The sequence below is a fragment of the Mauremys mutica genome, chromosome 9, assembly GCF_020497125.1.
Source record: "Mauremys mutica isolate MM-2020 ecotype Southern chromosome 9, ASM2049712v1, whole genome shotgun sequence".
NCBI classification, from domain to species: Eukaryota; Metazoa; Chordata; order Testudines; family Geoemydidae; genus Mauremys; species Mauremys mutica.
Genome location: NC_059080.1, coordinates 554,253 through 581,757, shown reverse-complemented (window position 1 = coordinate 581,757; position 27,505 = coordinate 554,253). Strand labels below are relative to the sequence as shown.

At 50.1% G+C, this 27,505-nt stretch overlaps 2 protein-coding genes across 8 annotated transcripts in view; one reads left to right on the top strand and one right to left on the bottom strand.

Moving 5' to 3' along the window:
• Window positions 1-13,716: 13,716 nt before the first annotated feature.
• Window positions 13,717-14,703, top strand: LOC123377720 (gap junction alpha-3 protein-like). Its single transcript, XM_045030942.1, has one exon. It carries the CDS (start codon window positions 13,717-13,719, stop codon window positions 14,701-14,703), a length of 987 nt encoding a protein of 328 aa, XP_044886877.1.
• A 1,953-nt stretch (window positions 14,704-16,656) lies between these two features.
• The window catches only part of ZMYM3 (zinc finger MYM-type containing 3), a 66,880-nt gene continuing 56,031 nt past the window's right edge, over window positions 16,657-27,505 (bottom strand). For all 7 annotated transcript variants that reach the window (XM_045031433.1, XM_045031430.1, XM_045031432.1 and 4 more), the window contains 4 exons: window positions 20,617-20,731; window positions 19,079-19,333; window positions 18,886-19,003; window positions 16,657-18,214 (listed from right to left, as the gene is read on the bottom strand). In XM_045031433.1, the coding sequence (XP_044887368.1) occupies window positions 18,016-18,214; window positions 18,886-19,003; window positions 19,079-19,333; window positions 20,617-20,731 (687 nt within the window). In that variant the 3' untranslated portion in view covers window positions 16,657-18,015. The remainder of the gene's footprint in view (window positions 18,215-18,885; window positions 19,004-19,078; window positions 19,334-20,616; window positions 20,732-27,505) is intronic.

The window sequence follows — 27,505 nt, the reverse complement described above, 5'->3', positions numbered from 1 at the left end:
GGCTTGCGCCATCAGCTGTAGGTCAGCACAAGTGCTGGAGGGAGCGGGGAAAAGCAGGACGTGGCAGCCCGCTCAGGGGAGGTGGAGGCAGAGCCAAGGTGAGCTGGTGCGGGGGGGCAGGGCATGGAGCTGCCAGTGAGTGCTCAGCCCCCACCAATTTTTCCTCTGCAGCTGGCTCTTGGGTTTGTTTGTTTGTTTGTTTTGCTGCACCGGCACCCCTCCCCCTGCATCCCGATATCACCCTACCCCTCCCACAGACAGCACCTCTCAGCATGGGTTTCCCCGGGTGGGTTCTTAAAGGCACAGACACCCCAATGCCTAGTCACTGCTGCTCCTCTCTGTCTGATGTCACCTACTGAGATGCTGCAGGAGCCTTAATTCAGTGAAATATTTTACATATACCCTCCTCAGAAACAAAGAATCGCTAATCGGTGTATCTGGCTGCACAGAGTGAGTCTCAGAGCAGTTCACCAGTTTGTCGTATCCGCTGCTGCGATTGCCTGAAGTGCTCTTAGGATTTCATCCTTTAGCTTTGTTATTGTGCAGATGCATGTCACTGTGCTATTTAATTTATATTTTAACAGCAAATACTCATTGAAAATATATAGAAGTACATTCACACTAGTAGTTTTAGCAATGACAGCTGTGTTTCTAGTATTGCACTTGCTGTTTTTTACTGGGATTTCTAATTTGGAATTTTTAATTCTAACTTTTTTTTTCCTATTTTTAGAGCAGAAGTTGATTCTGTTGGGTCATGAGAGTTCCTGTCTCACTAAATTTATGGACTGGTCTCCAAACTTTGTTTTCATTCAGTCCAGCAAAGGTGATTGCATTTTGCAACTGTTATTTTGCCTCTCAGTTCAGCCCTTAGTGTTTTTCCGCATGACATTGCTTGTGTGTACAACTTGAGTCTCAAATATTCAATAAAGGCCATACACTCTCTCCTATAACATCGTTCTCAAAGGCAAAAATCGATTGTAATTTTTGCTGAACATTAGAACTGCCGGAGTGGGTCAGACAAACAGTCCATCTAGCCCAGTGTCCTGTCTTCTGACAGCAGCCAGTGCCAGGTGCTTCTAAGAGAATGAACAGAACAGGCAATCACTGAGTGAGCCATCCCATTGTCCACTCCCAGCATCTGGCAGTCAGAGGATGGGTTAGGGACACGCAGAGCATGGAGCTGTATCCCTGATTATCTTGGCTAATAGCTGATGCACCTATCCTGAGGGACTGATTTAATTCTTTATTGAACCCATTCATCGTTTTGGCCTTCAGAACATAATGAACACACATCTACAATCCCAAGATACCCTGACAACCACAAGAATTCTAAAAACATGAGTTATACACCCTGAAGTTAAGACATTTTAATAAATAAATGATATCTTGTTCTTATGCGCCTCTTTGTTCCTGAGCCTTTAGGGTGTGGTATGGCCAGTTCCACCAAAGCTGGAGCCTAAACACCTGAATGAATCTTAGGCCACCCTCATACTTTTCCTGGGCTTATTGAGAATATGAAATAAGAGAAATCCAAAGTATGACTCCAATACAGGTCAGTCAGCCCTTTGAATTGGTGGAAATGGATTTAACAGGGCCATTACCGGCAACAAAGGAGGGATACTGGTATATACTGACAGCCACAGACTATCTTACAAGATGGGTTGAAGCATTTCCACTTCAAAATAAGTTGGCATCTGAGTTGTCAAAAAAAAAAAAAGTAGGAAATTATACAGCAACTTGGATATCCACAGCCTTTACTGACAGATCCTGGGCCAGAATTCAATAATGAGGTAAATACTTTTTTCTGAGGTTGTTTTTCATTATGTCTTCAACCACACTTTCAGATCACAGATAGCTGACAGTAAACATGGGCTTCATTGCCCTGGGAAGTTTTTCTTTATGGGCATTTTAACTGACAAGTTTCTATGAACTCTCACTCAACTTTGGCAAGGATTACTACTGGTCACCCCATCAGGGTTGCTATGAAATTTTATTCTTTGATCTCTTTTTACCCACCAAACCTGTCCAAAGGAAAGTTTATGGCATAACATTTTTTTCTTTCAATAGAACCTAGACAGTGCAAAAAATTGGGACTACAGCATAGCTTCACCAGCCCATACCACCCACAAACCAATGGATTGGCTGAAAACACAAACAAATCCATCAAAAGGTAATTTTACGGCTGGGAAAAGTACAGTATTAATAGCAAGGAGAATGCACTATGACAGGAGATACAAACTGCTTCAGAATTTTAGTACATTGCAAGTCCACTTGTCTTTTATTTCAAGAAAAAGTAATCGTACCAATAAACTAGGATGGCCTCTTTACGCCTTTTAGATTGCGTATGATTTCTCTCAGTAAAGACAGTCCTTTCTCCTCCCTCCCCAAATAATCCATCATCATTTGTTACAGAGCATTGCGGAAGTTGGTTGATGACCCTGGGAGTAATTGGGACAAATTTCTTGGTGACATTTTATTTTCTTTGCAATCAAAACCAAACACAGCAACCAAAACATCACTCTTTCGACTACTGTATGGCTTTGAAGCAACATTCTCAGAAAATTACATGGTAGGTGTCTTTAAGAACCTTCAGCTTTTAGGTGCATATGTTATTCTGTGATTGTTCATTTTACAAACACAACTCCTTCTCTATTTGTTTTCAAAGCCAATAGATTTTGAGGAACTCGAACAATTCTACAAAGATCAGAGGGGTAGCCGTGTTAGTCTGGATCTGTAAAAAGCAACAAAGAGTCCTGTGGCACCTTATAGACTAACAAACGTATTGGAGCATGAGCTTTCGTGCGTGAATACCCACTTTGTCGGATGCATCAGGCGTCTGACGAAGTGGGTATTCACCCACAAAAGCTCATGCTCCAATAATTCTACAAAGGGCACATCATAAATATGGAATCTAGACGTGCTGCTGACATTGAACTGGCTACTAGTAATATTTCTAAAGCACAAGAAAAGCAACAGATGCTTTATGCCAAAACTAAGACTTGTAAACATGGGAAAATAACATTTGATGTTGGGGACAGTGTCATGTTACTGAATGCGAGAAGGAAAACAAGAAAGGGAGGGCCACTGCAACCTCCCTACCGTGGACCATACAAAGTCACAGCTGTAGAGGGTAAAAGAGTTAAATTAGAAACCATCTCAGGGAAACTTTTAGGATCTATGTACAGTATCTCCCACTTAAAACTATTTAAAGAGCCTCCAACATTAGCTGCTGAAAACAGATTACAGGAAAACATGGAAATGGAAACTGCTGTAGATGACACTATGAAAAAAAGTCACCTCAGAAGAGGTAGGAGAAATGGGAGGCGATGTATCTCACAAGCCTGACAACGGTGACGTGATAAAGGTGGAGGTCATCGACATGGATGAAGAGCAGTGTTTTTTTGGCAGAAGTAGCAAGCAGTGATCCAATCAATGTTGATGACATGGTCATGGAGGATGCTGAAGACAAATAATGGTTTCTCAAAGGTATTGCTTACCACACATTTGTTTTTACAGAATTTGTTAACACACTTCCATTTATGAAGCATGTCAATAGTTTCCATATAAGAATGGCCACATTCATGATGGTTGAATAGAGGAAAAAGTAAATGTGTTACCATGCATGTAATATGTGGGTTTTTTTCTAGTAAAATTTGTAATGATCCACAAGATTACAAACAGAATGGAGGCCAAAGTTAGAAAAATCAGTGTGTATGACACCACACTTTGTAACCTGATGCTGGAAAGATGGCTGACTAATGATGTAAGTTGAAATAGCTGTAAACATGGAAGGTGACTGCATTGATTCCTCAGATGTTTTTCAAATTATAACTATTCTTTCAACATCTGTTGTAGGTTATTGATGCATATTTGAGTTGTATGGTTGAGCGAGCAAGTGGAAAGGTAGGCCACTTATTGTGATGGTGCATGGAAATAGCAATTATATCGGTACTCAGACTATCAGATGAATATGCGCTAAGACATGTTTAATTGCACATAGCCTGGAATTGTGAATACAAACCTCCATTTGCTGCATCTCACTGTACTGTGCCCACCTGCCGAGAGATGAACTGTAATGGTCAGAGATCGCACCAGCATTGACGTATATTGAAGGCAAACCTTAACAAAATTAAGATTTTAAATTATCCTTCACCTGTCCCATGTCCCACTACAATGAATCCAGGCATGGTCATTTGGAAGCTGAACACTTTATGCTTCTGTCCCACACCACTGTCAAGTTTTAGCAAATTAGGACAAGTCAGCAAATAAGAACAATCTGAGATATCAGTAACTGCTACTGGTAACAATTCACTGCCTCTCCCTGCTACAGGTAGTAAATTCCTACAGGTAGCAGTTTCACACACCATAGACTGTGAGAAACTGCTATGTGTAGGAATTAGCTATATCAAGGTTTCTGGCAAGGCTGGACCTGTCGCTGCTCCAGGTAGCAAATTCCTACAGATAGCAGTTTCACACAGCCTATGATGTAAGAAACTGCTCTCTGCAGGAATTAGCTACCTCAGATAGCAGTTTTTAGCAAATTAGGAGGAGTCAGCAAATAAGAACAACCTTATGTTCTTGGTGGTGATGGGGGACTTCAACTACCCAGACATCTGTTGAGAAAATAACACAGCAGGGCACAGATTGAGAATTTGAAGGTGGAAGGCAGCTTGGGTGAAAGTGATCATGAAATGGTGGAGTTCATGATTCTAGGGCAGTGGTTCCCAAACTTTAACAACCTGTGAACCCCTTTTCACTAAAATGTCAAGTCTCACGAACCCCTCCTAAAAATGAATATTTCCAGGGATTTTCTCCTTTACCTGAGTATAAATGATAAAAGCAGTGATCTTGGAAATACAAAATTTGTTTTTATGATACGCTTATTAAATAAATAATAATAGTGTGTATCATTACAGTATTTTTATTTCATTATGAAAATGGCAACACAATTCCAATCTCTCACTTTCGTAGCTTGTGTCACTTTGAATAAGCCTGTTACAAGACAAGGCTCCTAGGTTTAATCAAGGAGTATCAAATGTGAAACAGCATGAAGGTATTTAAGAAACCAAAAAGAGTTCCTCCTACACAAGCATTCAGGTTTTGAGCAGTCCAGGGAAACAATGCAGATTACAATAAAACTTAAACTTGTTCTTCATAATAATTTTTAAAACAATACTAGCTGCCTAGTTAATTTAAAAAAACAGCAAAAAACATCCACCTCCCTTTTCATTTCTTATAAGGATTCTTGAAGTTTAAATCTCCACAGTGTGATAGATATACTTGCTTTAGGGTGACCAGACAGCAAATGTGAAAAATTGGGAGGGGGGGAATAGGAGCCTATATAAGGAAAAAAACCCAAAATCGGGACTGTCCCTATAAAATCAGGACATCTGGTCACCCTAGCTTGCTTTGATCTGCTTAGCTCTTGGAAGTCCAGGGGCTCTGGGCTGCTGGCCCCATGCTGCCCGGGGTACCTAGGGACAGCTCTGGCCGCCATTAGGGAATTTTTTCCTGAGAACCCCCTGTAACATTTCGCAAACCCCAGTTTGGGAACCACTGTTCGAGGGAATGGTAGGAGGGAGAACAGCACAATAAAGACAATGGATTTCAAGAAGGTGCCTTTAGCAAACGCAAGGAGTTGGTAGGTAAGATCCCAGGGAAGCAAGTCTAAGGGGAAAAACAATTGAAGACCATTGGCAGTTTTTCAGAGACATTATTAAGGGCACAAGAACAAACTATCCCACTGCATAGGAAAGACAGGAAGTATGGCAAGAGACCACCCTGGATTAACCAGATCTTCAATGATCTAAAAATCAAAAGAGTTCTACAAAAAGTGGAAACCACTGGTCTACAATTTTTGAGAGGTCGTCTGCTTCAGAGATAAAATGTGCTATTTATTATGTATTTTGATGTGCTGAATTCAAATATGACAATTAAAACAACTGATTGGCTACTGTTTCTAATTTATGTAAGTTTTTACATTTTATGTCTATGTATATTGTGTAGATAGTAGAGTTTTAATCGTAAATTGTAAACCTAGGTCTTTTCATGTGTTTATGGTTGCTTTACATGATAATATTTCACCTGTCCTGTTTATGTAACACTTTAAAAATCAGCAAAAGGGTTATATAAATAAAATTTATTATGAAACAAAAGGCAAAAAACTATTATGTACATAGTTTAGTCCTATTCAGTGTCTACTCGGCGCTTCTTGGCTTGTCTCTTGTATTCATTAAATGGAGCATCTCTTGTCACTGTCCAGCAATAGTCTGCAAGCATTGATGGGCTCCATTTGCCCTGAAAGCGTTTCTCCATTGTTGCACTGTCCTGGTGAAATCGCTCGCCGTGCTCGTCGCTCACTGCTCCGCAGTTCGGTGGAAAAAAATCTAGATGAGAGTGCAAAAAATGTATCTTTAGTGACACGTTGCAACCAAGGCTTTTGTATGCCTTGAGGAGGTTTTCCACCAACAACCTGTAGTTGTCTGCCTTGTTGTTTCCGAGAAAATTTATTGCCACTAACTGGAAGGCTTTCCATGCCGTCTTTTCCTTGCCACGCAGTGCATGGTCAAATGCATCATCTCGAAGAAGTTCACGACAAAGACACCTGCCTTTATCTTAGCTTCACTTAACCTTGGAAATTTTCCACGGAGGTACTTGAAAGCTACTTGTGTTTTGTCAATGGCCTTGACAAAGTTCTTCATCAGCCCCAGCTTGATGTGTAAGGGTGGTAACAAAATCTTCCTTGATTCAACAAGTGGTGGATGCTGAACACTTTTCCTCCCAGGCTCCAATGACTGTCGGAGTGGCCAATCTTTCTTGATGTAGTGGGAATCTCTTGCACGACTATCCCATTCGCAGAGAAAACAGCAGTACTTTGTGTATCCAGTCTGCAGACCAAGCAAGAGAGCAACAACCTTCAAATCGCCACAAAGCTGCCACTGATGTTGGTCATAGTTTATGCACCTCAAAAGTTGTTTCATGTTGTCATAGGTTTCCTTCATATGGACTGCATGACCAACTGGAATTGATGGCAAAACATTGCCATTATGCAGTAAAACAGCTTTAAGACTCGTCTTCGATGAATCAATGAACAGTCTCCACTCATCTGGATCGTGAACGATGTTGAGGGCTGCCATCACACCATCGATGTTGTTGCAGGCTACAAGATCACCTTCCATGAAGAAGAATGGGACAAGATCCTTTTGACAGTCTCGGAACATGGAAACCCTAACATCACCTGCCAGGAGATTCCACTGCTGTAGTCTGGAGCCCAACAGCTCTGCCTTCTTAACCATAGTGGTTATACTGCGCTTTTGTGATGCAAAAGTCACTTCACCACAAACATAGCAGAAGTTATCTGCACTGTTCACACAAGTACGAGGCATCTCTGCTCACTTTGGCTAAACAGAAATGTGTCCCTTTGCAAAATCAAACACTGACAAATAAGAGAGCACGACACTGTATGATTTCTAGAGCTGATATAGGGCAATTTGTTCAGCAGAGTGATGTAAGCTTCGTTATGATTACATCATCCATGACTTCTAGGAATAACATGATGCAATTCATATCATGTATGATGCAATACCAGCTTCAGATTGCATCATTCATTGTTTTGCCTAAAAAGCAAGTACTGTCCAAACCCAGTCATAGATGTATTTTAGTCATTTCTGGTTTAAATTGAGATCCCTTCCCTTTATAACTCACTTATCCTCCGCTATTCCCAAGTCAAGGGTCGTATATACTGACCCAATAGCATAACTTGAAAACTAGAGCCAATCAACAATTTTAAGCATCATTTTCGTTCTCAGTGACCCAGAATTAGTAAAGTTTGACTACATTTATTTCAGAAGCATTTTGGCTATAGAGCAGTGAACTCGGTCAAATTACAAAGGATGAATATAAACAAATAACACAAGTCTGTGGGGGCAAAATTAGAAAGGCCAAGGTGCCAAACGAGATCAATCTAGCTAGAGACATAAATATGTATCCCGACTACGAGAAAAGCTGCGGGATGCTTATCACTTAGCTACATCTGCAGCTCAGAAGAACGCAGACCGCAACAAACATCGATATGATGCTAGGGTACGTCTGCAAGAGCTCCAGCCAGGGGACAGAGTCCTGCTGCGAAATTTGGGTATTGCTGGCAAACACAAGATAGCTGACAGATGGAAGGCAATACCTTACTTGGTGATGGAAAAGCTAGGAGACCTGCCAGTCTACAGGATCAAACCTGAAGAGGGTCCAGGGCAGGCAAAGATCGTGCATAGAAACCTTTTGCTCCCTGTGGGGGAATTGGTAGGCACCCCTTATGAGATGGGCCACAACAGGGCAACTGGGCAGAATGAAGGTGCTGTACCAAAGCCGCCTTCCAATGTGGACAGCCGGCCCCCTGCAGCTAACCTACCCCTACTCAGCACATCTGAGAGTGAGTCTGAGGAGGAAGACACAACCATGGTGTATCCTGGGATGAAGACAAGATTTCAGTCTCGATCAGCTGAATCAAAAGAGTGCACCTCCTCTTCCACCCTAAACCCCATGGCAGAAGTATTTAGGCCCATTCCTGACACTTCTGAGCCACTGGTGGGACCCCCGTGTGATGACATACACAGGTTATTGGACAGTGGCGACATACAGATGGAGGATGTCCTGAGCACCTTCGACCCTCCACTGTTAGAACTAGAAATGCAGGAGCCTATGCCAGTATCCGAGGGGAACTCACAGGAAACCTCTCCATCCGTCACTCAAGAGGATGTTCCCCCTACCACAGCAACAGAGATTCTCAATAGGTGAGACAGGGTAATAAGACCAGTGAAACGGTTAACTTACGATGCACCTGAGGTGACTAGTGAGGAGCCAATAAATTTAGCACACAGGTTTGTGGAAGCTAAAGTGGGCTATCTGAGGCCCTTTGGAGGGGACCAGTGAGTTGGTATAGTGGGGAATGTGATTTGTCGGGACGACAAATTCTTGGCTGGGGGGAGGATGTAAGTAGAGTCAGGATGAGCTCTACCCTGACATCTGGTGGTGAATTATGGGGAGTGTGGAAAGGAATTTCAGGTATTTGCATTGGCACACCCACCCCACCTAGGATAGCCCACGGCAGCCTGGGATGGTTATTTTGACAGCTCTGGGATCCCCAATTTCTTTATTATTGGGGCAGGAGAAATAAAGTGTTGTCACCCTGATTATGTGAATGAGGAACTATGAGACTGCTTTATGACAGAGATGTCTCAACATCAATTAAGTAGCACTTGCTAGACAAGGGACATGGGTGCCAAAACCCAGTGAATTGAAAGAGGTTGGGGACTGGTGTGTGTACCTGATAGTATGGGCCCCTTTTGAGGGTCTGGAACACCAGTTGCACATCTTCCTCTCTCCACTGTTGAAGAGTAGAGCTAATTTTGATTCCATTAGGAGTCCATCTAGAGGCTGCTGAGCTGAATTCACATTGGGCCAATGATGCACCAGCACTGGGGCTGCCCTACTACAAGCTGAAATCACTAAAAGAGCTGAGCTTACTGAGCTGAGATCACTGAGTGCGGTGTTAACTAGTGGGGGAGCCTGAAGCTCTATCGCTAAGCGGCTGGCAGAGCGGAGCAGTTTGCAGCATGTTGGAGCAGCCCATGGAACAGTGAGCGGAGTGGAGCGGTTTGCGGGGACAGCTGGAGCGGCTCACGGGTCAGCTGGAGGAGCGGCACAGCTGGTGGAGTGGAGCTGGTTGTGGTGAAGGCTGCAGCAGAACTCCACGGAGAGGCGGAGCAGTTGGCCCTGGCCCACGTAAGGTGCCCCTTAACACCCTGTGTGTGCCCCCCCCATTTCCACCCAGGCTGGAGGGTAAACAAGAAAACATTCTGCAAATACATTAGAAGCAAGAGGAAGACCAAGGACAGGGTAGGCCCATTATTCAACAAGGGGAAAAACAATAACAGAAAATGTGGAAATGGCAGAGGTGCTTAATGACTTCTTTGTTTCGGTTTTCTCCAAGGTTGGTGGCAACAGGACGCCTAACATAGTGAATGTCAGTGAAAATGAGGTAGGACTAGAGGCAAAAATAGGAAAAGAACGAGTTAAAAATTACTTAGACAAATTAGATGTCTTCAAGTCACCAAGGCCTGATGAAATGTGTCCTAGAATACTCAAGGAGCTGACTGAGGAGATATCTGAGCCATTAGCAATTATCTTTGAAAAGTCATGGACGACAGGAGAGATTCCAGATGACCGGAAAAGGGCAAATCTAGTGCCCATCTATAAAAAGGGAAATAAGGACAACCCAGGGAATTACAGACCAGTCAGCTTAACTTCTGTACCCGGAAGGATAATGGAGCAAATAATTAAGCAATCAATTTGCAAACTTCTAGAAGAAAATAAGGTGACAAGTAACAGTCAGCATGAATTTGTCAAGAACAAATTGTGTCAAGCCAACCTGGTAGCTTTCTTTGACAGGATAACAAGCCTTGTGGATGGGGGGAAGTGGTAGATGTGGGCTATCTTGCCTTTAGTAAAGTTTTTAATACCGTCTCCCATGACTGTCTCATAAACAAAGGAGGGAAATGCAACCTAGGCCTTCAGTAACTGCTACTAGTAGCACATTCCTATGGAGAGCAGTTTAATACACTACACCTGCTGCAGTTTTTGCAGTTACACCGGCCCCACCCAGCAGCTGCAGTCAGCCCACAGGCAGGGATCGAGGAGGTGGTGGTGGGGGGAAGTGCCTGAGGCCCCAGCAATGGCAGGGAAATGAGTCAGTGACACAGACCCAGAGAAACCTCCCCCGAGGCTGCAGAGGAAGGCAAACAACCCAAGGTCCCTGCCAGCCTGACCTGGGGGAAATTCCTTCTTACTCGAGATAGTTAAGTCCAAAGCAGATTGCAAAGAGTTACCAAGGGATCTCACAAAACTGGTTGACTGGGCAACAAAATGGCAGATGAAATTCAATGTTGATAAGTGCAAAGTGATGTAGAGTGAAAAACATAACCCTAACTATCCATACAAAATTATGAGGTCTAAATAAGCTGTTACCGCTCAAGAAAGAGATCTTGGAGTCGTTGTGGATAGTTCTCTGAAAACATCCATTCAATGCACATCGGCAATCAAAAAAGTGAACAGAATGTTAGGAACCAATGGAAAGGGATAGCTAGTAAGACAGTAAAGCTAGTAAGACAGTAAAGCTAGTAAGACAGTAAAAATCATATTGCCACTATATAAATCCATGGTACACCCACATCTGGTCGCCCCATCTAAAAATATATATATTAAAATTAGAAAAGGTACAGAGAAGAGCAACAAAAATGATTAGGGGTATGGAACAGCTTCCGTATGAGGAGAGATTAAAAAGCCTGGGACTGTCTCTCAGAAAAGAGACGACTAAGGGTCGAGCTGATAGATGTCTATAAAATCATGACTGGTGTGGAGAAAGTGAATGAGGAAGTGTTATTTACCCCTTCTCATAACACAAGAACCAGGGGGCACCCAATGAAATTACTAGGCAGCAGGCTTAAAACTACACAAGGAAGTATTTCTTCACACAATACACAGTCAATGTAGGAACTTGTTGCCAGGGGATATTGAGCAGGCCAAAACTATAACTGGTTCACAAAAGAAATGAGAGACGTTCCTGGAGGACAGGTCCATCAATGGCTATTAGCCAGTGGTCAGGGACCTGCTCTGCCCTGGGTCAGAACAGTCACTGCAGGAGGTGTCCCTGGTGCCTGGACTTGGTGTCCCTGCTGCTGGAGGTGCAACGTGTGGGCACGTAGCCAGGCTGTACCCTGGGACAGCAGAGGGGGCCATCCCACAGCTGGCCCAGGACAGCTGATCTCATAGATCTCACTGGGCAGGCTGTGCCCTGGGACAGGCAGAGGGGGCCATCCCACAGCTGGCCCAGGACAGGGTTTGTGCTGGGGACAAGTCTGGCGTTTCATAGATCTCACTGGGTAGGCTGAGCCGTGGAAACCCATCCGCCCAGTCCCCTGCCCTCTGAGCTTCTACAAACTGTGGGGGAGTGGCAGCTAACTCCACCTCTACACTATAAATATTAACAAGGGGGCCTGTCCCCACTGCAGCGAGGGCTTTGCAAGCTTCCACCCCTCCCTGTGCAGGATCTCAGGAGGCCCTGGTCCGCTGAGCTTTGTCGTGCAGCTGCAGCACAGGGCTCTGACCGGAGTGCACCCCAGCTGGCCAGGTGAGCGGGGATGTGCCAGGGGCTGCACTGGCTGCCCCCGCACGCTGGGGCATGCTCCCCCCAAATTCAGGCAGAGTCTTCCATCCTTGGGCACCGGGCAGCCACATGGAGGAGCCCAAGGCACCATGTGAGGACGGCGTCAGAGCCAGGGCGTTTGCAGACGCCCCCAGGCCCAGCAGCGCATGGAACAGGTCGGTCAGGAAAACGACCCTTCAATGGCATTGAGGCGTCCAGAGCCAGTGAATTGCTTGGGCTCAGTCACAGAGAGCTCTCCCCCTACACCCTTCCCCGCAGTAGGGATTATATTTAGAAACGTGCTCAAGCCAAAAATAAAGAGGTAAAAAGATTTCCCAGCGGTTGTTTCCACTGTCAGTCACAGTGACAGCCACGAAGCGCCTGCTCCAACATGCTGGGCAGACAGACAGACTCGCATGCCTGCCCCTTGCCAGAGACCAGCCGGACACCTCTGCCCCCGGAAGAGGTGCTGGGACACCTCCTGCTGCGGCTGCGGGGATCTACTACCCAAGAGGCACAGGGCAGCTGAGTTGCCTCCACAGCCACAGGATCTGCAAACGGTGAGGGGCTTTCTTTGCCTTTTGCCCGGCCTGTGGTTTCATGGCAGCTGCCAAATGCACTAGGCACTGGTGTCTGCTCCAATGTGCACAGATGGGCCCCGACCCTGCCCTCCATTGGTCTGTGGGAGAAACCCCGGCCCTTCGCCCCAGCCTCGCCCCCATGTGGCCCTGGCCGCCTGGGGAGCAGCTTTGGGCTGGACGTCTGCCTCAGCTGCCTGTGGTGCAGGACAAGCTCCTGGTGCAGCGTTTTGCGAGCCCCAGGTAAAGGGCTTGAGCAAAATGGCTTTGCCTTGAACTCTAGCCTTGGAGCTTTCAACCTGAGTTAACCCCTAGAAGAGGAAGCGCAGTGTAGACTCCCCCATACTGCCCAGCCACCTGCTCAGCTGTTCTGTTCAAGAGGCCACTGATTTCCAGCTGCCCTGAGAGGCTGCTGCAGAGCTAGGAACAGAGCTGAGCCATGCTGAACCTGGGGCCACCTCAGAGCCAGTCTCCAGCAGTGAAAGGGCTGCAGCCCAGTGCTGTCAGTGCAGCCAGTCCCCAGCAATCAGTGCTCTTAAAGCGGGATACTGGGGCCAAACGGGTTAATCCTGGCGGGATTTTGCAGCCACAGGCAGCTGATGGGCTCAGGTAGCCAGGGGTTAACCCGCTCCCTGCCCTGGCTTTGCTCTCAAGTCAGGCACATGGCTTTTACAAACACATCCCTGGCAGCAAACGACAAGCACGGCTGTGAGCTGTATCTGGCTATTCAGGCATTGCTGTTCTGGGACCCCAGGGAGGAAGCTCCAGATGCCGGTGTGTGCAGTGGGAACTGTGGAGGGCTCTGCCGTAGGGACGTGCCCAGTGCAGGGTGCCCCCATGCCAGCTTCTCACAGGTCTGGAGCAGTGCAGGGTGCCGGAGTCTCTGGGATGCCGACATCTGGGCGTGTTCCTCTCTTTTAGGATGAGCCGGTATTTGCACTCATGGGTGACTGGAACCTGCTGGGGAGGCTTCTGGAGAGTGCTCAGGAGCACTCCACGGTGGTGGGGAAGGTCTGGCTCACTGTCCTGTTCATTTTCCGTATCCTTGTCTTGGGGGCAGCTGCCGAGAAAGTCTGGGGGGATGAAGAGTCGGGCTTCTCCTGCGACACCAAGCAGCCAGGCTGCCAGAACGTCTGTTATGACGAAACCTTCCCCATCTCCCACATCCGCTTCTGGGTGCTGCAGATCATCTTCGTCTCCACCCCCAGCCTTGTCTACCTGGGCCACATCCTGCATCTGGTGCGTATGGCGGAGAAGGAGCAGCAGCGAGAGGAGATTTGGGGGGCCCAGCAGGAACCCCTGGTGCAGCATAAACCTTCCATCAAAGATGTTCGTGGCAAAATCCGCCTGCGGGGGGCCATTCTGAGAACGTATATTTGCAACATTGTCTTTAAGATGCTCTTTGAGGTGAGCTTCATTGTGGGCCAGTACGCACTGTATGGGTTCGAACTAAAGCCCCTCTACACGTGCAAACGCTGGCCCTGCCCCAACACGGTCAACTGTTACATAGCCCGGCCCACTGAGAAGACCATCTTTATCCTCTTCATGACGGGGGTGGCCTGCCTGTCTCTGCTCCTCAACCTGATAGAAATGTACCACCTGAGCTTCACCAAGTGCAGGCAGAGGCTGGCAGCCGACCACTGTCGGGCACCCAACCCCAAGGCCAGCTCCAACGCTCCCAGAGAAACAAGCGACCACCACATTCCCCACGGTCCTGCACCCTACAGCCTTCCCCATGCCGCTGACCCCAGCCTTCCATTGCAGCCTTACGCCAGCCAAGCTGCTCCCTCAGCGGGCGGGGACAGCCGTGCAGCACGGAGCAGCCGCGAGACAGGCAACCAGGGCCTGGTCATGGAAGAACCGTTGCAGCAGGGTAGCAGGTCCAGTAAGTCCAGCACTAAGCTGAGACCCAGTGACTTGGCTGTTTAATGAGGCGGCCCAGCCCTGCACTGGCCCAGGGCTGACGGGCAGGGGAAGGGGGCTCTTGTACCAGACAAGCACTATTACCACGAGGCTGCATCACGGGAAGCACAGCTCAGCTCAGGAGCCTGTTGTGTTTCCATGGATGCCTTGTTGTCCCCACCATGGAAATACTGGGCCCATAATACAGACACGTGTCCAGGAGTCTGAAGCCTGGGCCAGACGTGCACAACTCAAGCCCTCTCCCCTCAGTGGCTCTGCAGCAGCCTTGTGGCTGTCAGGGGCAGGAGGCAGGGCATGGGCCGGGAGCCAACGGGGGTAAATGCTCTATACTTGATAGGTCGCAGGTGACACTGGTGTTTCCCCTTTTCTGGGTGGAGAGCCGCCTCTGCCCTCCCCGCAGCCTGACCTCCGCTCCTGGGCAGTAACAGAGCTTAGGAAGGCCCCAGCAGACTCATAGTAGGTGGCTGCTCAGGGCCAAGAGATCTTCCAGGCCCTAGCAAGGAGAATGGGAGTGGACATAGCCTTTGCCACGCACCTGGGGCCCAGTTGGATGTTCTTTGCAGGCTGCTGCTGTAACAGCCTGTCAGGGAAGATGGTGCTGCTTCGAGCAGGAAGCCCTAGGCCCCACTGCTGCTGCATCCTAGCCACATGGCTCCCTCCCCAGCCAGGGCGACTCTCAAGCCATCAAGGCATGTGGGAAAGCAAAGACTGCAGCTGTGATGTTCAGGTGATGTTGAGGTTTCAGCAGCAGCTACAGCTGTTGGGCTCCTGGCAAGGCTGCACTGGACCCTGTATTTGGGCACCCCTTGCTGTGATGTGACTGAATTCTCTCTCTTGTGAAAAGTGGAACAAGATGACGTGAGCTCTGTAAAGGGCAGGCACATTGTGCATAGCCAAGGCACAGGAGAGGGGAATTCAGTCCTAAGGTGCCTCTCTCTGCCCCTGCCCAGGGTATCTGCGTGCAGGACTACAGCGCAGGGGCAGGAAGGGAACTTCCTGCTGGACAGAGTCTTTGTGCTCTCCCTGAGAAGGATCCAGGCCCTTGCTCTGCACTGAATGGGAGAGGCCCCTCCCTGCAGCCATCAGGATTCCTGGGCTTTGCTGTGGGGACAAGGAGAGAAGGATCCAGGCTTGGGCTACATTACAAGGAAGCGACCTCTGGATTGCAGTTCTGTCTCATCCTCTCTGGTCACTTGCCTTAGCCTTGGGATGGGCACATGGGCGGGGAGATCATTGCAGGTTTTACCATGATTGCCTTAGTGACACAGGGAAGGGACCACCACTGCAGCTGGAACCAGGGCTAGCCCAGGAAGCTTCTTCCAAGGCCGACAGCAGCTGGAGAGACGGCGCCTGCAGGGCCCACCATTCATTTCAGCCCCCCAGCACTAGATCAAGTCCATCTCATTGCAGGGAGGCTTCGTGAACCTGGATCTAGGGCTGCTTGGCTGTCTCCTGTCCACACTCTCCTCTGGTCCCACGCAGGACTGGCCAGGTTGGAGAAGGCTGTGTTGCACACAGGGTGCCCCTCACGCCCTCAAGGGCACAGCCTGGCCACTTCCTGCTTAGCTCATAGGAGATGGAGGCAGGAAGGCCATCCTCCCCCATCCCCCAATGCAGGCCAGGGCTGCTCCCACCACGGTTCATAGATTCTAATGCCAGAACTGACAGGCCACCATGGCCACACAGGTTTAAGCCCTAGCTCAGGCAGAGCTAGCACGTCAACCCATGCTGGGAATTACAGCTCCCAGCTGCTGGGTAAGGTGAGCTGCCAGACCTGGTCCTACACCTGTCACAGACCCTGGAATGGATGGCGGGGGCAAGGAGGCAGGGATCAAGCATAACTCCCTGATGACTGAGCCCTTGAGACTGGCAAGGGGGCAGCGGCCCTAGCCTCCTCCCTGGAGCAGAGGCAGCCCCTGCTCTGCCCTTCAGTGGATTAAGGACAGCAGCTGCCGGCAGGTTTTTGCGTCTTTATTTGAAATGAATGGTTTCTAGAGACACAAGGTTAGCCTAATGCCCCGTTAGCACTACAACAAGACCGGTGACTGGCTCACTCTTGACATGGAGACAGAGGGCCCCGGGCCAGGTCCCAGAACAATATATACAGACTCAACAGACAGTGCCGAGTCCCATTGACAGCTGATAAAAAAAATCAAAACACCAAGGGGAGGGAGCCAGAAGGGACAGCAAAGCTGGGGCAGGGGCTAGGCGAGCGGAGAGACCCAGGCGGGCTCCACTCCCCCGTCGGCCTGCGGCCCCCCTCCACTGCTTGCAAGTTCTGGCCTGGCGTGGCCCAGCAGGATTCTCAGTCTAATGCCGGCTTGGAGGAGACAGGCCCAGCAGCAATGAGTCCAGGCACAGAGGCTACCTCCTCCATCTGATAGTGTCAGGCTAGCAACGGGGGCACCGTCCATTCCGCTGCAGCTTGGGGGGCAGGGAGGAAGGGAGGGACCCATGCTCGGCAGCTCTGGGCTCCCATGCCTGATGCAGAATTCCGACCTTCAACGGCCCCCAGTGGCTGTTGTGAGTGCACAATGCAGGGTGAAGCCACAGCTAATGCAGAGCTGGGGAAGGGAGATCCCAGGAGCCCCCTGGGCAGTGAGCTCTGCGCTGCTGAGGAGGAGAATGATGAGGAGCCAGAGACAGTACAGCCAGGCCCCTCTGGGAACACAGCCCCCTCCAGCCCACAGAGTGAGCGTCCGGGAATGGTCCTGCTACCCTGGCTGGCACAGCTCCTCCCAGGGCCCTGCGTGCTGAGCATGGCTCATTTCCCCACTCCTGCTGCTTGGGCATGGAGCTGACTGTAGGTTCAGGGGCTGCTGGGCCCAGCCTGTCCCCATGGCCCCACAGCCTGGCGTTCATGTTACACCAGGGAGGGGGAGACTGAGAACAGCCCTGGGGAGAGGGGACAGGCAGGGCTCATCAGGCCAGTGCCCTTTGGGGCTCCTGGCTGGGAGAGGGACTGGCTCCCTATTTCCACCCATGGGAAGACAGGTGGGGGAAGTGGGACACTGCCCCAGTCAGGCAGAGCACAGGTAGGGCCTGGGTGCCAGGGGGCTGGTGGGGGAGGGGGACGGCATGTTACTAGCATCAGGCAGGGATGTTCAGAGTCCTACACGCACTGAGCTGGACAGTGCTACCACGTCTGCAGGGCTGGGAGCGGCATTACACCCCCATGCCATGCCATGCCATGCCACACTCACATGCCGCAACCCTGGCCAGATAGGAGGAGCAGGGGAGACGCCTTCCCAGGCCAGAGCAGACCCAGCCCAGCGGGCTCTGGGTGCCGCCTGCCCATGCTCCAGCCTTGGTCTGCACTCAGTCCATGTCCTCCTCCAGGCCGCTGCCCCGGCTGTGCTCCTCGTAGATCTCCCGGACGGCCAGGATGCGATTCAGCATGCTCTCCAGCATGCTCCTGTCCATGGGGATGACTGAGTACCAGAGAGGCGACTCTGCAATGCACGACCGCTCTGGCTGCAGGTAGAAGACGTCGTTCCGGTTCCGCAGGCTCTCTGGACTGTGGCAAGAGAGGGGCAGAGTGAACCTCACCCTAGAGGCCAGAAAGCCCTGGCCTCCTCAGCCACCGAGCCCATAGGGTCCTTCCCTCTTGACCTGGAACCCAGCAAGCCCCCCAGGGGCTCAGCGAGCCCCGGTGCCACCCCATTCACCCAGGAGACAGAGAGTCCTAGAGCCCACTGGTCTGAGGGTCTGTAAAGGAGGCACTAGCACTTAGGGCACTGCTCGTCCTCCTGCGGGGAAGGGCCCATGAGCCGGGCTTGGAGCTCCTCTCCCAAGGTGACCTGGGACCATGCTCATAGCAGGCAGGAGTGGGGGGTCCCGAAGCACCACAGCCACCTCCTCCTGCCAATCCAAGGGGAGAGAGGGACGGCGCCCACTGAGGCAAGTTACTCAGCCCTGGGGCTGTGATCACAGCACTCTGGGTCTTGGGGATGTGAGAAACCAACCCCTGGAGACGCGCTCTCCAGGCCTCCTGCTTCACTGGCAGGACCCTGGCAGTCAGTGCTCTACACAGCTCTTTGCAAAGGCAGCACATGTCAGGGGCAGCCTCGGGCCGCTCCGCAATGTCCTTCCAGCCAGGCGAGGGACCAGACTAGGCACACAGGGCTGCAGGAGAACAGGGGACGCCCCAGAAGATGGGCGGTGGCTCCCTCTCCCCGGGAGACTCACCATTTGGAGAGATAGAATTCATAGAACTTGACTGGACACCGGAGTGGGTTCATCCTGTTCTCCCGCTGCTCCAGGATCGGCAGCTCCTCCTCTCGCTTCCGCTTCCCAGAACTGCTGTCTGCAGAGAGAGGCCAAGTCAGAGCAGTGCACATGCGGGGCGGGGGCGGGGAGACAGACACGCGCAGGCCCCTACCTCGCCCTTTTTTCTGCCGGACGGGGGCGTAGTAGCGGATGCTCACCACCTTGGTGGTGCCCCGGGCTGTAGTGCACTTGCGGGACTGGCGTACCACATTGGTGAAGGACAGCTGCATGTGCTCCTCCGCAGTCTGCAGGCCGAAGAACTTGGTGTTGAAGAACATGAGGGTGTTGAGGAGGACAAAGGGGGAGTACACCCCCAGCTGCTTACACTCCCAGAGATGCTCCTCCTCCACACGGGAGAAGATCGTGTCTGCAAGCACACAGCGGAAGAAGCTGGGTCACACGCATCTGGCATGCTGCGGGTTCCCTGGCAAGGTCTGGCTTGGCAGGGAGACTGGAGGGGATGTGGCTGCCATCACCGGCCCAGCTTCAGCCAGGTGTGTCAGGGGAACATCAGCCAGGGCACTGGAGTCCTCCCTTGGATCTCTCTCCCTGCCTTGGGCAGAGGGAGCTTGGCTCAGTGGCAGGACAACACCTTGCCCTGTGGAGTGCCCAGGTACAGATGGAATAGCCAGAGAAGCCATGCTTGCAGCACCGGCTGACACCAGGATGGGAGCTGTCCCACTGTACCCTCCCCAGCCATGACCCAACCTAGGTTAACCCACCACACCAAAACTGGTGCAAGCCAGCCGCAGACCAAACCAAGGGCCCCCCGCCCCGGTACTGAGTGTCACGCACAGCTGCATGTGCTAGTACAATCAGAAGGAAAGAAAGAGCAGCAGGCAGGACAGGATCAGGCAACTCCCATGCAAAACCAAGGCAAACTGCTCCAGCCCAAGAGCCCTCCCCTAGCAGGCAAGAGGCTGGGTCAGTTAGCTCGACTGCTATCAGGGTACATGGAGACAAGGGCACCCAGCCTGGGGCCCAAATGGGGGCGCCCTCTGGCTGCTGAGCACTAGGGAAAGCACGGCCCTTATGTAGGTGTCTAACTGGGGGCCGAGCGCCCTGGAATGGCTCTGTTACTGCTTGGATTATGCCAGGAAGCCAGGGAGGTCACAAACCCCCTGGCCTGGGAGTTGGGAAGCAGACAAAGGTTCATAAGCCCCCTGGTCTGACACAGTGCTTCCCAAAGGCTGGGGCAGGGCCTTCCCCTGCTATGGAAAGCAGCAGCCTGGTCCAAAGGGGCTGGATGGAGAGTCCCCTGTTGTATCTGGACAGAGAATGTGGTTTCCACGGGCACCCGCTAGCCTGGACTCAACCCTCAGTCAGCCTGAGATGCTGAATCCCAACTGCCGACAATCCCTGGCCCAGCTCTGGTGTGGTGTCCTGGGAGGGGGTTACATGAGGCTCCAAGATGCAGCAGGGGCAGTGGCCTCCCCCCTCCAGGAAGAACAGTGGGCAGGCCTGGCTCTGTGTCCTCAGGAGGATTCAAGAATCCACTTGCCTCCCATGGCAAACTTCCCCAGGAAGCATCCGGGGGGGGAGGGGGAGGGGGGCAGCAAAGGTGGCCCCTGCTTGGCCAACTCCAGCCAGGCCTGAGAGTTTGACCTTAGTGGCTGCTAATAAAGGAGCATGCGGCCCTGGGACACGTACTGTTTGGTAAGAGTGTGGGCTGCCAGCCACTCAGGGACTTGTTCAGCTCCTGCACGAAGGTCAGGTAGTAAAGGTCTGTGAAGATATTCACCATCCGGTTGTTCTCTAGCAGGTACTAGAAGGGAGAGAACACATGGTCAGTGAAGGGAGACAGCAGTGTTGGGCACAGGATGAAATTGTTCTGTACTGGAAGTGTGATGCAGACGTGTATTTCACTTGGTGCGTGCCCTGGAGAATTTTGCCTAGCATTACCCATAGAAGGCAGCACTCGTGCCTCATGCTCAAAACTCCCGCCCCGGCTATCAAAGGTGGCCGCGCCCTACCCTGCCTCAGTTCCTTCGCACTGAACACCCAGAGACTGGACTCTGATGCAGAGGGGACGGAGGGTGGCTTGTAGAATACATGTCTGCATCACATCTCGAAAAGCCAGTGACAGGAAGGAACCATTTCTTTTTCTTTGAGTACATGCAGCTGTGTATTCCACTTAGCAGGCTCCCAAGCAGTAACACACACCCCCGCCCCGCCCCAGGGAGGCAGGGCTTGGAGTCTAAGTACACAAGGATCTCAGGACCATCTACCAAAACTTGCATCTGCCCTGGAAGATATGGTAATGGCATAATGGTTTTTAAAGGTACGTATCAACAACCACGGAGCAGCTCTGCAATATCCAACACAGATGTCACTGAGGAACGCTATTGATGTTGCTTGTGCTCTCATGGAATGCACTCGCACCCACTGAGGAGGCAGAGCCAAAGCTATTTCATATGCAGTCTTGAGACAGGACATTATCCATTTAGAAATCATCTGTGACGAGAGCACCTGACCCTTAATGTGATCTGCATATGACACAAACAGGTGAGGCGAGGCACAAAACGGTTTAGTTGTGTCCAGACAGAAGGCTAGACATTGTCTGACATCTAATGGATGAAGATGCTGCTCCTCCAGAAGTGAATGCAGGTTCGGGAAGAACACAGGCAAATATCCTGCCTGTTTCAAATAAAACTGAGAAACCACTTCAGACAAAAACGCTGGGTGTGATCGTAAAGTCACTTTGTCCACGGAGAACTGCATATAAGGAGGCTCTGCCATCAGAGCCTGCCACTCACAGACTCTCCGTGTGGATATTATCACTACCAGGAACTCAGTCTACTGACACAAAAGCAGAAAGGAACAAGATGCCAGGGGTTTGAATGGAGGTACCATCAAAGCTGCTAGGACCGCATTATGGTCCCAAGAAGAACTGGCTCTCAGACCAGAGCATGGAGACAAAGAAGCCCTTATAAGAATTTTGCCCCCATGGCACGGGAGAAGACTAATGTTCCCTGAATGGGGGGATGAAATGCTGATATCGCTGCGAGACGCACTCTCAATGAGCTAAGCACAAGACCCAGTGACTGATGGTGCAGCAAGTACTCCAAGATGTCCTAGACTGGGCTGCGAAATTCAGCCACCACACTGAAAACCATTCCATTTCACCGAATATGCCATTCTGGTAGAGGGCCTTCTATAATAAAATAAAAAGGTAATAATTGGAGATATACCAATCTCCTAGAACTGGAAGGGACCTTGAAAGGTCATCAAGTCCAGCCCCCTGCCTTCACTAGCAGGACCAATTTTTTTTGCCCCAGATCCCTAAGTGGCCCCCTCAAGGATTGAACTCACAACCCTGGATTTAGCAGGCCAATGCTCAAACCACTGAGCTATCCCTCCCCACTATTGTTGAACAGGACCTGTTGAAGAGTGGCTGAACACCGCACTTTCTCCTGGTTCAGCCATGCTATGGCATGCAGGGAGCTAATCCTGGGATGCAAGGTGCAGCCATGATTCTGAGTGAGTAGGTTGGGATGGAGAGGAAGGGGTCTGACAGTGTGAGAAGGCCAGAGAACCAGCACTGCCTCAGTCATGCTGGGACCATGAGAATGAGTTTGGCCTGATCCATCTTCAGCTTGAGGATGACCTGTGAGAGGATCGGGATCAGGTAAAAGAGACTGTCAGCTAAGGTGGAAAGTGTCGGACAGGGAGCTGGACTGAGGCCCCCTCTAGAACAGAACAGATGGCATTAGCACAGGTCGGTCGCCAGAATGCCCCAAGCTGCAAAGATAAACCAGAGGACACATGTCTTCAGGAACCACTCATGACTCAGGGAAAAATTCCTGCTGAGGTGGTCTGCAAGATGATTCTACACCCTGAGCAAGTGATCATCTATCAGAGTGATCCTCTCCTCAGTGGAAAACTGCTACTGCCTGATTGCCTCTTGGCAGAATACCTTGGAGTATGTTCCCCCTTGCCTGTTCACATAATACAACACGGTGGTATTGTTAGTATGTGAACCACTGAGCCCTGATACGGTCCCGAAAAGTGTGACAGGCATCGTAGATGGCCGGAAGCTCCAGCACATTGATATGCAGTGAGGCCCCTGTTCCCACTACAGACTTTGAACTTTCAGCAACCCCAGATGCGCTCCCCAGCCCATCAGGGAAGCATCTGTGACAACAGACCTGGGTTGTAAGGGCCAGGTGAAGGGAATGCCCTGACAAACATTCTCTGGAAGAGAATTCTCTGGAAGACAAACACCCACTTGCATCCGAAGAAGTGGGTATTCACCCACGAAAGCTCATGCTGCAAAATGTCTGTTAGTCTATAAGGTGCCACAGGATTCTTTGCTGCTTCTACAGAACCAGACTAACATGGCTACCCCTCTGATACTATTCTCTGGAAGTGTCCACCACTGCAAGGAATCCAGGACCAGTGGAGGGAGACGGACCAATCTGTCCAAAGAGTGAAGAGTTCGATAGTAAACTGTCCTGAGAAACATTTAAAGGGGGGAAAGATGCAACCTTACAAACTGTAACAACTGCATGGAAGTGGATATGTGGCCCAAGAGCCTCAATGCACAACCCAGTTGTCGTGGAGGGCTGAGACTGCAGTAATGGTGGCAAATTGCCTGAAAATGGCCAGTTGACAAAAATGCTCCCGAACTTGTAGAGTCTATTAGGGCCCCAAGGAACTCAATTTTCCGAGTGGGAACCAAAGTTGACTTCCCCATGTTTAGGATGAGACCCAGATGGTCAAAAATGCACAGTGTAGTGCTGACGTGAAAAAGGACTTCCTCTCTGGACCTGCCCCTCAGTAACCAGTCATCCAGGTCTGGGAAGATGTGGATTCCTTTCCTCCTGAGGTGCCATGCAGTCACCATGACCATGCATTTAGTAAAAACCCGAGGGTCAGAAGAGAGGCCAAAGGGAAGCACTATATCTGGAAAATGGCGCTTCCCTATGACAAGTTGCTGCATGGAAATCAGCATCATGAAGGTCCACAGCAGCAAACCAGTCATTCTGAGACACCATGCGGAGAATAGTTGATAGAGTGACCATTCAGAACCTCATGTACCTAATATATTTGTTGAGGCAGTGAAGGTCGAGAATGGGTTTTACCTCTCCTCCCCTTGGATTTGGGCACCAGAAAGTACTGGGAATAGAGGCCCGGACTCCGGCGTTCCAGCAGCCAGTAGAGAGAGAACCTGCACGAGGAGCAGTATCCTGTGAGAGGGGTCCCTGGAGAGGGAGGGTGGTAAGAGGGATGGAGAGGAACTGGATGGCATAGCCCGATCTGATGGTCCTTAGGACCCAGATGTTGGTGATCAACCTGCAAGCACTGAGAAAGTGAAGCAGCCTGTCCCCAAATGGAGGGGATGGGGAGAAGGAAGCAATGACATGAACACTGCTCCAGACCAAGGAGTCAAAATGGGTGCTTGGGTGGCACTGAGGGAAAGCGTGTTGATTGGCCAAACCCCAGACCCAAATGCCTCCTCCTCTGGGACCTCTGCACCTTTCTGGGGTAGTCCCTCTGTTTCTGGGGAGGGAAAGGCTGCCCAAATGTGCGCTGCAGATGCTGCTGCTCCTGACGACCACTCTAGTGGCATCTCTGCACTGCTGGCATATACACCCCCAAAGACCACAGGGAAGCCGTAGAGTCCTTGATGGAGCGCAGAGTCTTGGCTATCTTGTTCAAGAAAAGCACTTGGCCATTGAAGGGCAAATCCTCTATAGCAGGGGTTCTCAAACTGGGGGTCGGGACCCCTCAGGGGGTCACGAGGTTATTACATGGGGGGTCATGAGCTGTCAACCTCCACCCCAAACCCTGCTTTGCCTCCAGAATTTATAATGGTGTTAAATATATAAAAAAGTGTTTTTAATTTATGGGGGGGGGGGGTCACAGAGGCTTGCTATGTGAAAGGGGTCACCAGTAAAAAAAGTTTGAGAGTCACTGCTCTATGACTTGTTGCACATGGGGAGCAATGCCCAAATTCTGCAGCCAGGACGCCCTTCTCATGGTCACTGGCAAGGTCAAAAGCATCCACGACATCCAGCGTGGACTGCAATTAAGTCTTAAGCTACCAAGCAGCCTTCGGAGAGAAGTGCCCGGAATTTCTCAGTGGAGGCTTTGGGCAGCTGGTCTGCAAACTTAGAGATAGCTATTTAGTTCACAAAGTCATATTTGGACAGCAGTGCCTGCTGGTTAGCAATCCATATCTGCACGGAGGAGGTGTATATCTTTCTTCCCATCACATCTACCCGTTCACAGTCCTTATCCTTCGGAATGGACTTAAATCTGCCCTACCGGTTCCTATTGTTCACCTTGATTACGACCAGGGAATATAGGGCTGGAGAGGAATGGAAACGGTCAAATCCCTGCACCTGAATGAAGTAGCGTTTCTCCAACACTTTCTAGTAGGCAGTACCGAAGCTGGCATTCTCCAGAGCGTACTGTTCCTAGGGAGGACGACTCTTCCAGGGGCAGATAGCTAATATCCAACAACGTATAGGTATTTTCCTGCAGGAACTCCGCTTGAACACCCAGGGAAGAAGCCAGACCACACTGCAAGAGGTCCTGCTATGCCTTGAAATCCTCTGGTATTGAAAGAGAGGAAGATCCAGGCACCATGGAATCGTCCGAGACAAAGATGGAGTGGTTAACTGTGACCATGCTGGATCGTGTTCCAGGACTGATGGGCCTGGACGGGACAACTCTGGACGCTCTGCAATGGGAAGGCTCACATGTACCTGGGGCTATGGTGAATCAACAGTCACCACCACGGACCTGCCCAGTGATCTCACCTTAGAGCAAGATGAGGAGAGGGACCTCTGGATCGAGGATCATCCCACAGATTCCATTGAGGCCATTGGTATGGATAGGGCATTGGTTGCCAGTAGGTGTCAGGCCAGGGGACCCCATCCCAACTGCAAGACAATCCTGGTACCGATATGGCTCCATGAACGGCCCCTGATGCAGGTCAGGTGATGGACAGTGAGAGGAAGATCCTGACCTGGACGCCAAGGAGTCCCGGGCTTCAAGGGATCAAGGTGGCACCTGCCCTGAGCGTGTGAGCAACCAGTCTGACTCACCTATAGCCCAGAATGGAGAGGGAACTGGGGCCGACAGCGGAAACAGAATCACCGGCACTGAGTACGCCTCCATAATTTCTGGTGCTGGAAGTGGTGTCAACCTCAAAACCAGCAGTAGTACCGAGGTGACTGACGGTGCCAAAGTGGAGAGCAACGAGTGCGTGCTGACAACAAGGAGGCCAAAGTTGTTCCTGGCACCAAGGAGATCCCTTGTGATGAGCCTGGTCCCAGCCCCAGCCCCACTTCCACTGACTGTGGAAGGGAAACATCGGTGTGTGGTGCTGACAGACGCCCAGGTCCATCAAGAGGCTGTTAGCCAGAAGGGGCAGGGATGGTGTCCCGAGCCTGTGTTTGCCAGAAGCTGGGAATGGGCGTCAGGGGATAGATCACTTGATGATTCCCTGTTCTGTCCATTCCCTCTGGGGCACCTGGCATTGGCCACCGTCAGAAGGCAGGTGTGACGTTGCACTCCATATGTTTTATGGAAATATGTTTGTAAATGTGAATATAATGTAACTGGAATATGCTTTATGCAAAAGGTCTCTTGTAAGGTATCATTACAAAGCTTATAATCTACTGAGTGTGTTCATCCTATTTGTATGAATGTATCATTCTTGTATCTGAAGCTAGAAATATGAAGTATTACTCTGAAGTCCTACTGTAACTATGCAAAGTGTGGGCCATTAATGGTAGTTTAGAATCTTGATGGCTCCCATTGACCTGGACAATTAGTTGTAAATGGCTCTGTTTACTTGTAAGCCTTCCTGTGTTCATGTGAGTCAGGCCAGAAAGAATGGAGGCTTGGGGTCTCACAGGACATGTGACCATGTCACCTGGTACTGGAATCCATCTTAAACCTGGTGCTTTTCCATTTAGGTGGGGTAAGGACCCAGAGAGACAAAAGATTCCCGCCATACAAGGGGGTGGAACAGAACAAAGGGGGCTGCAATCATGAGAAATCCCCTAGTTACCACCTGAGCTGGAACTAATAAGAACTGTACCGGGGAAAGGATTGTGCCCAGACTAGAAAGGAATCTAGTCTGTGAATGAAGCTTATTGGAACGTATCTGAGGGTGAGATTTACCCGTAATCAGTTTCTAAATGTGTTAGGCTCAGACTTATGTGTTTTGTTTTATTTTGCTTGGTAACTTACTTTGTTCTGTCTGTTATCACTTGACACCACTTAAATCCTAATTTTTATACTTAATAAAATCACTTTTGTTTCTTAGTAAACCCAGAGTAAGTGATTAATACCGGAGGGGCAAACAGCTGTGCATCTCTCTCTATCAATGTTATAGAGGGTGGACAATTTATGAGTTTACCCTGTATAAGCTTTATACAGAGTAAAACAGATTTATTTGGGAACTGGGTGTCTGGGTGCTGGAAATAGGTGACTTGCTGAGCAGTTTTTGGTTAAAGTCTGCAGCTTTGGGGGCGTGGACCAAACCCTGGGTCTGTGTTGCAGCAGACTAGTGTGTCTGGCT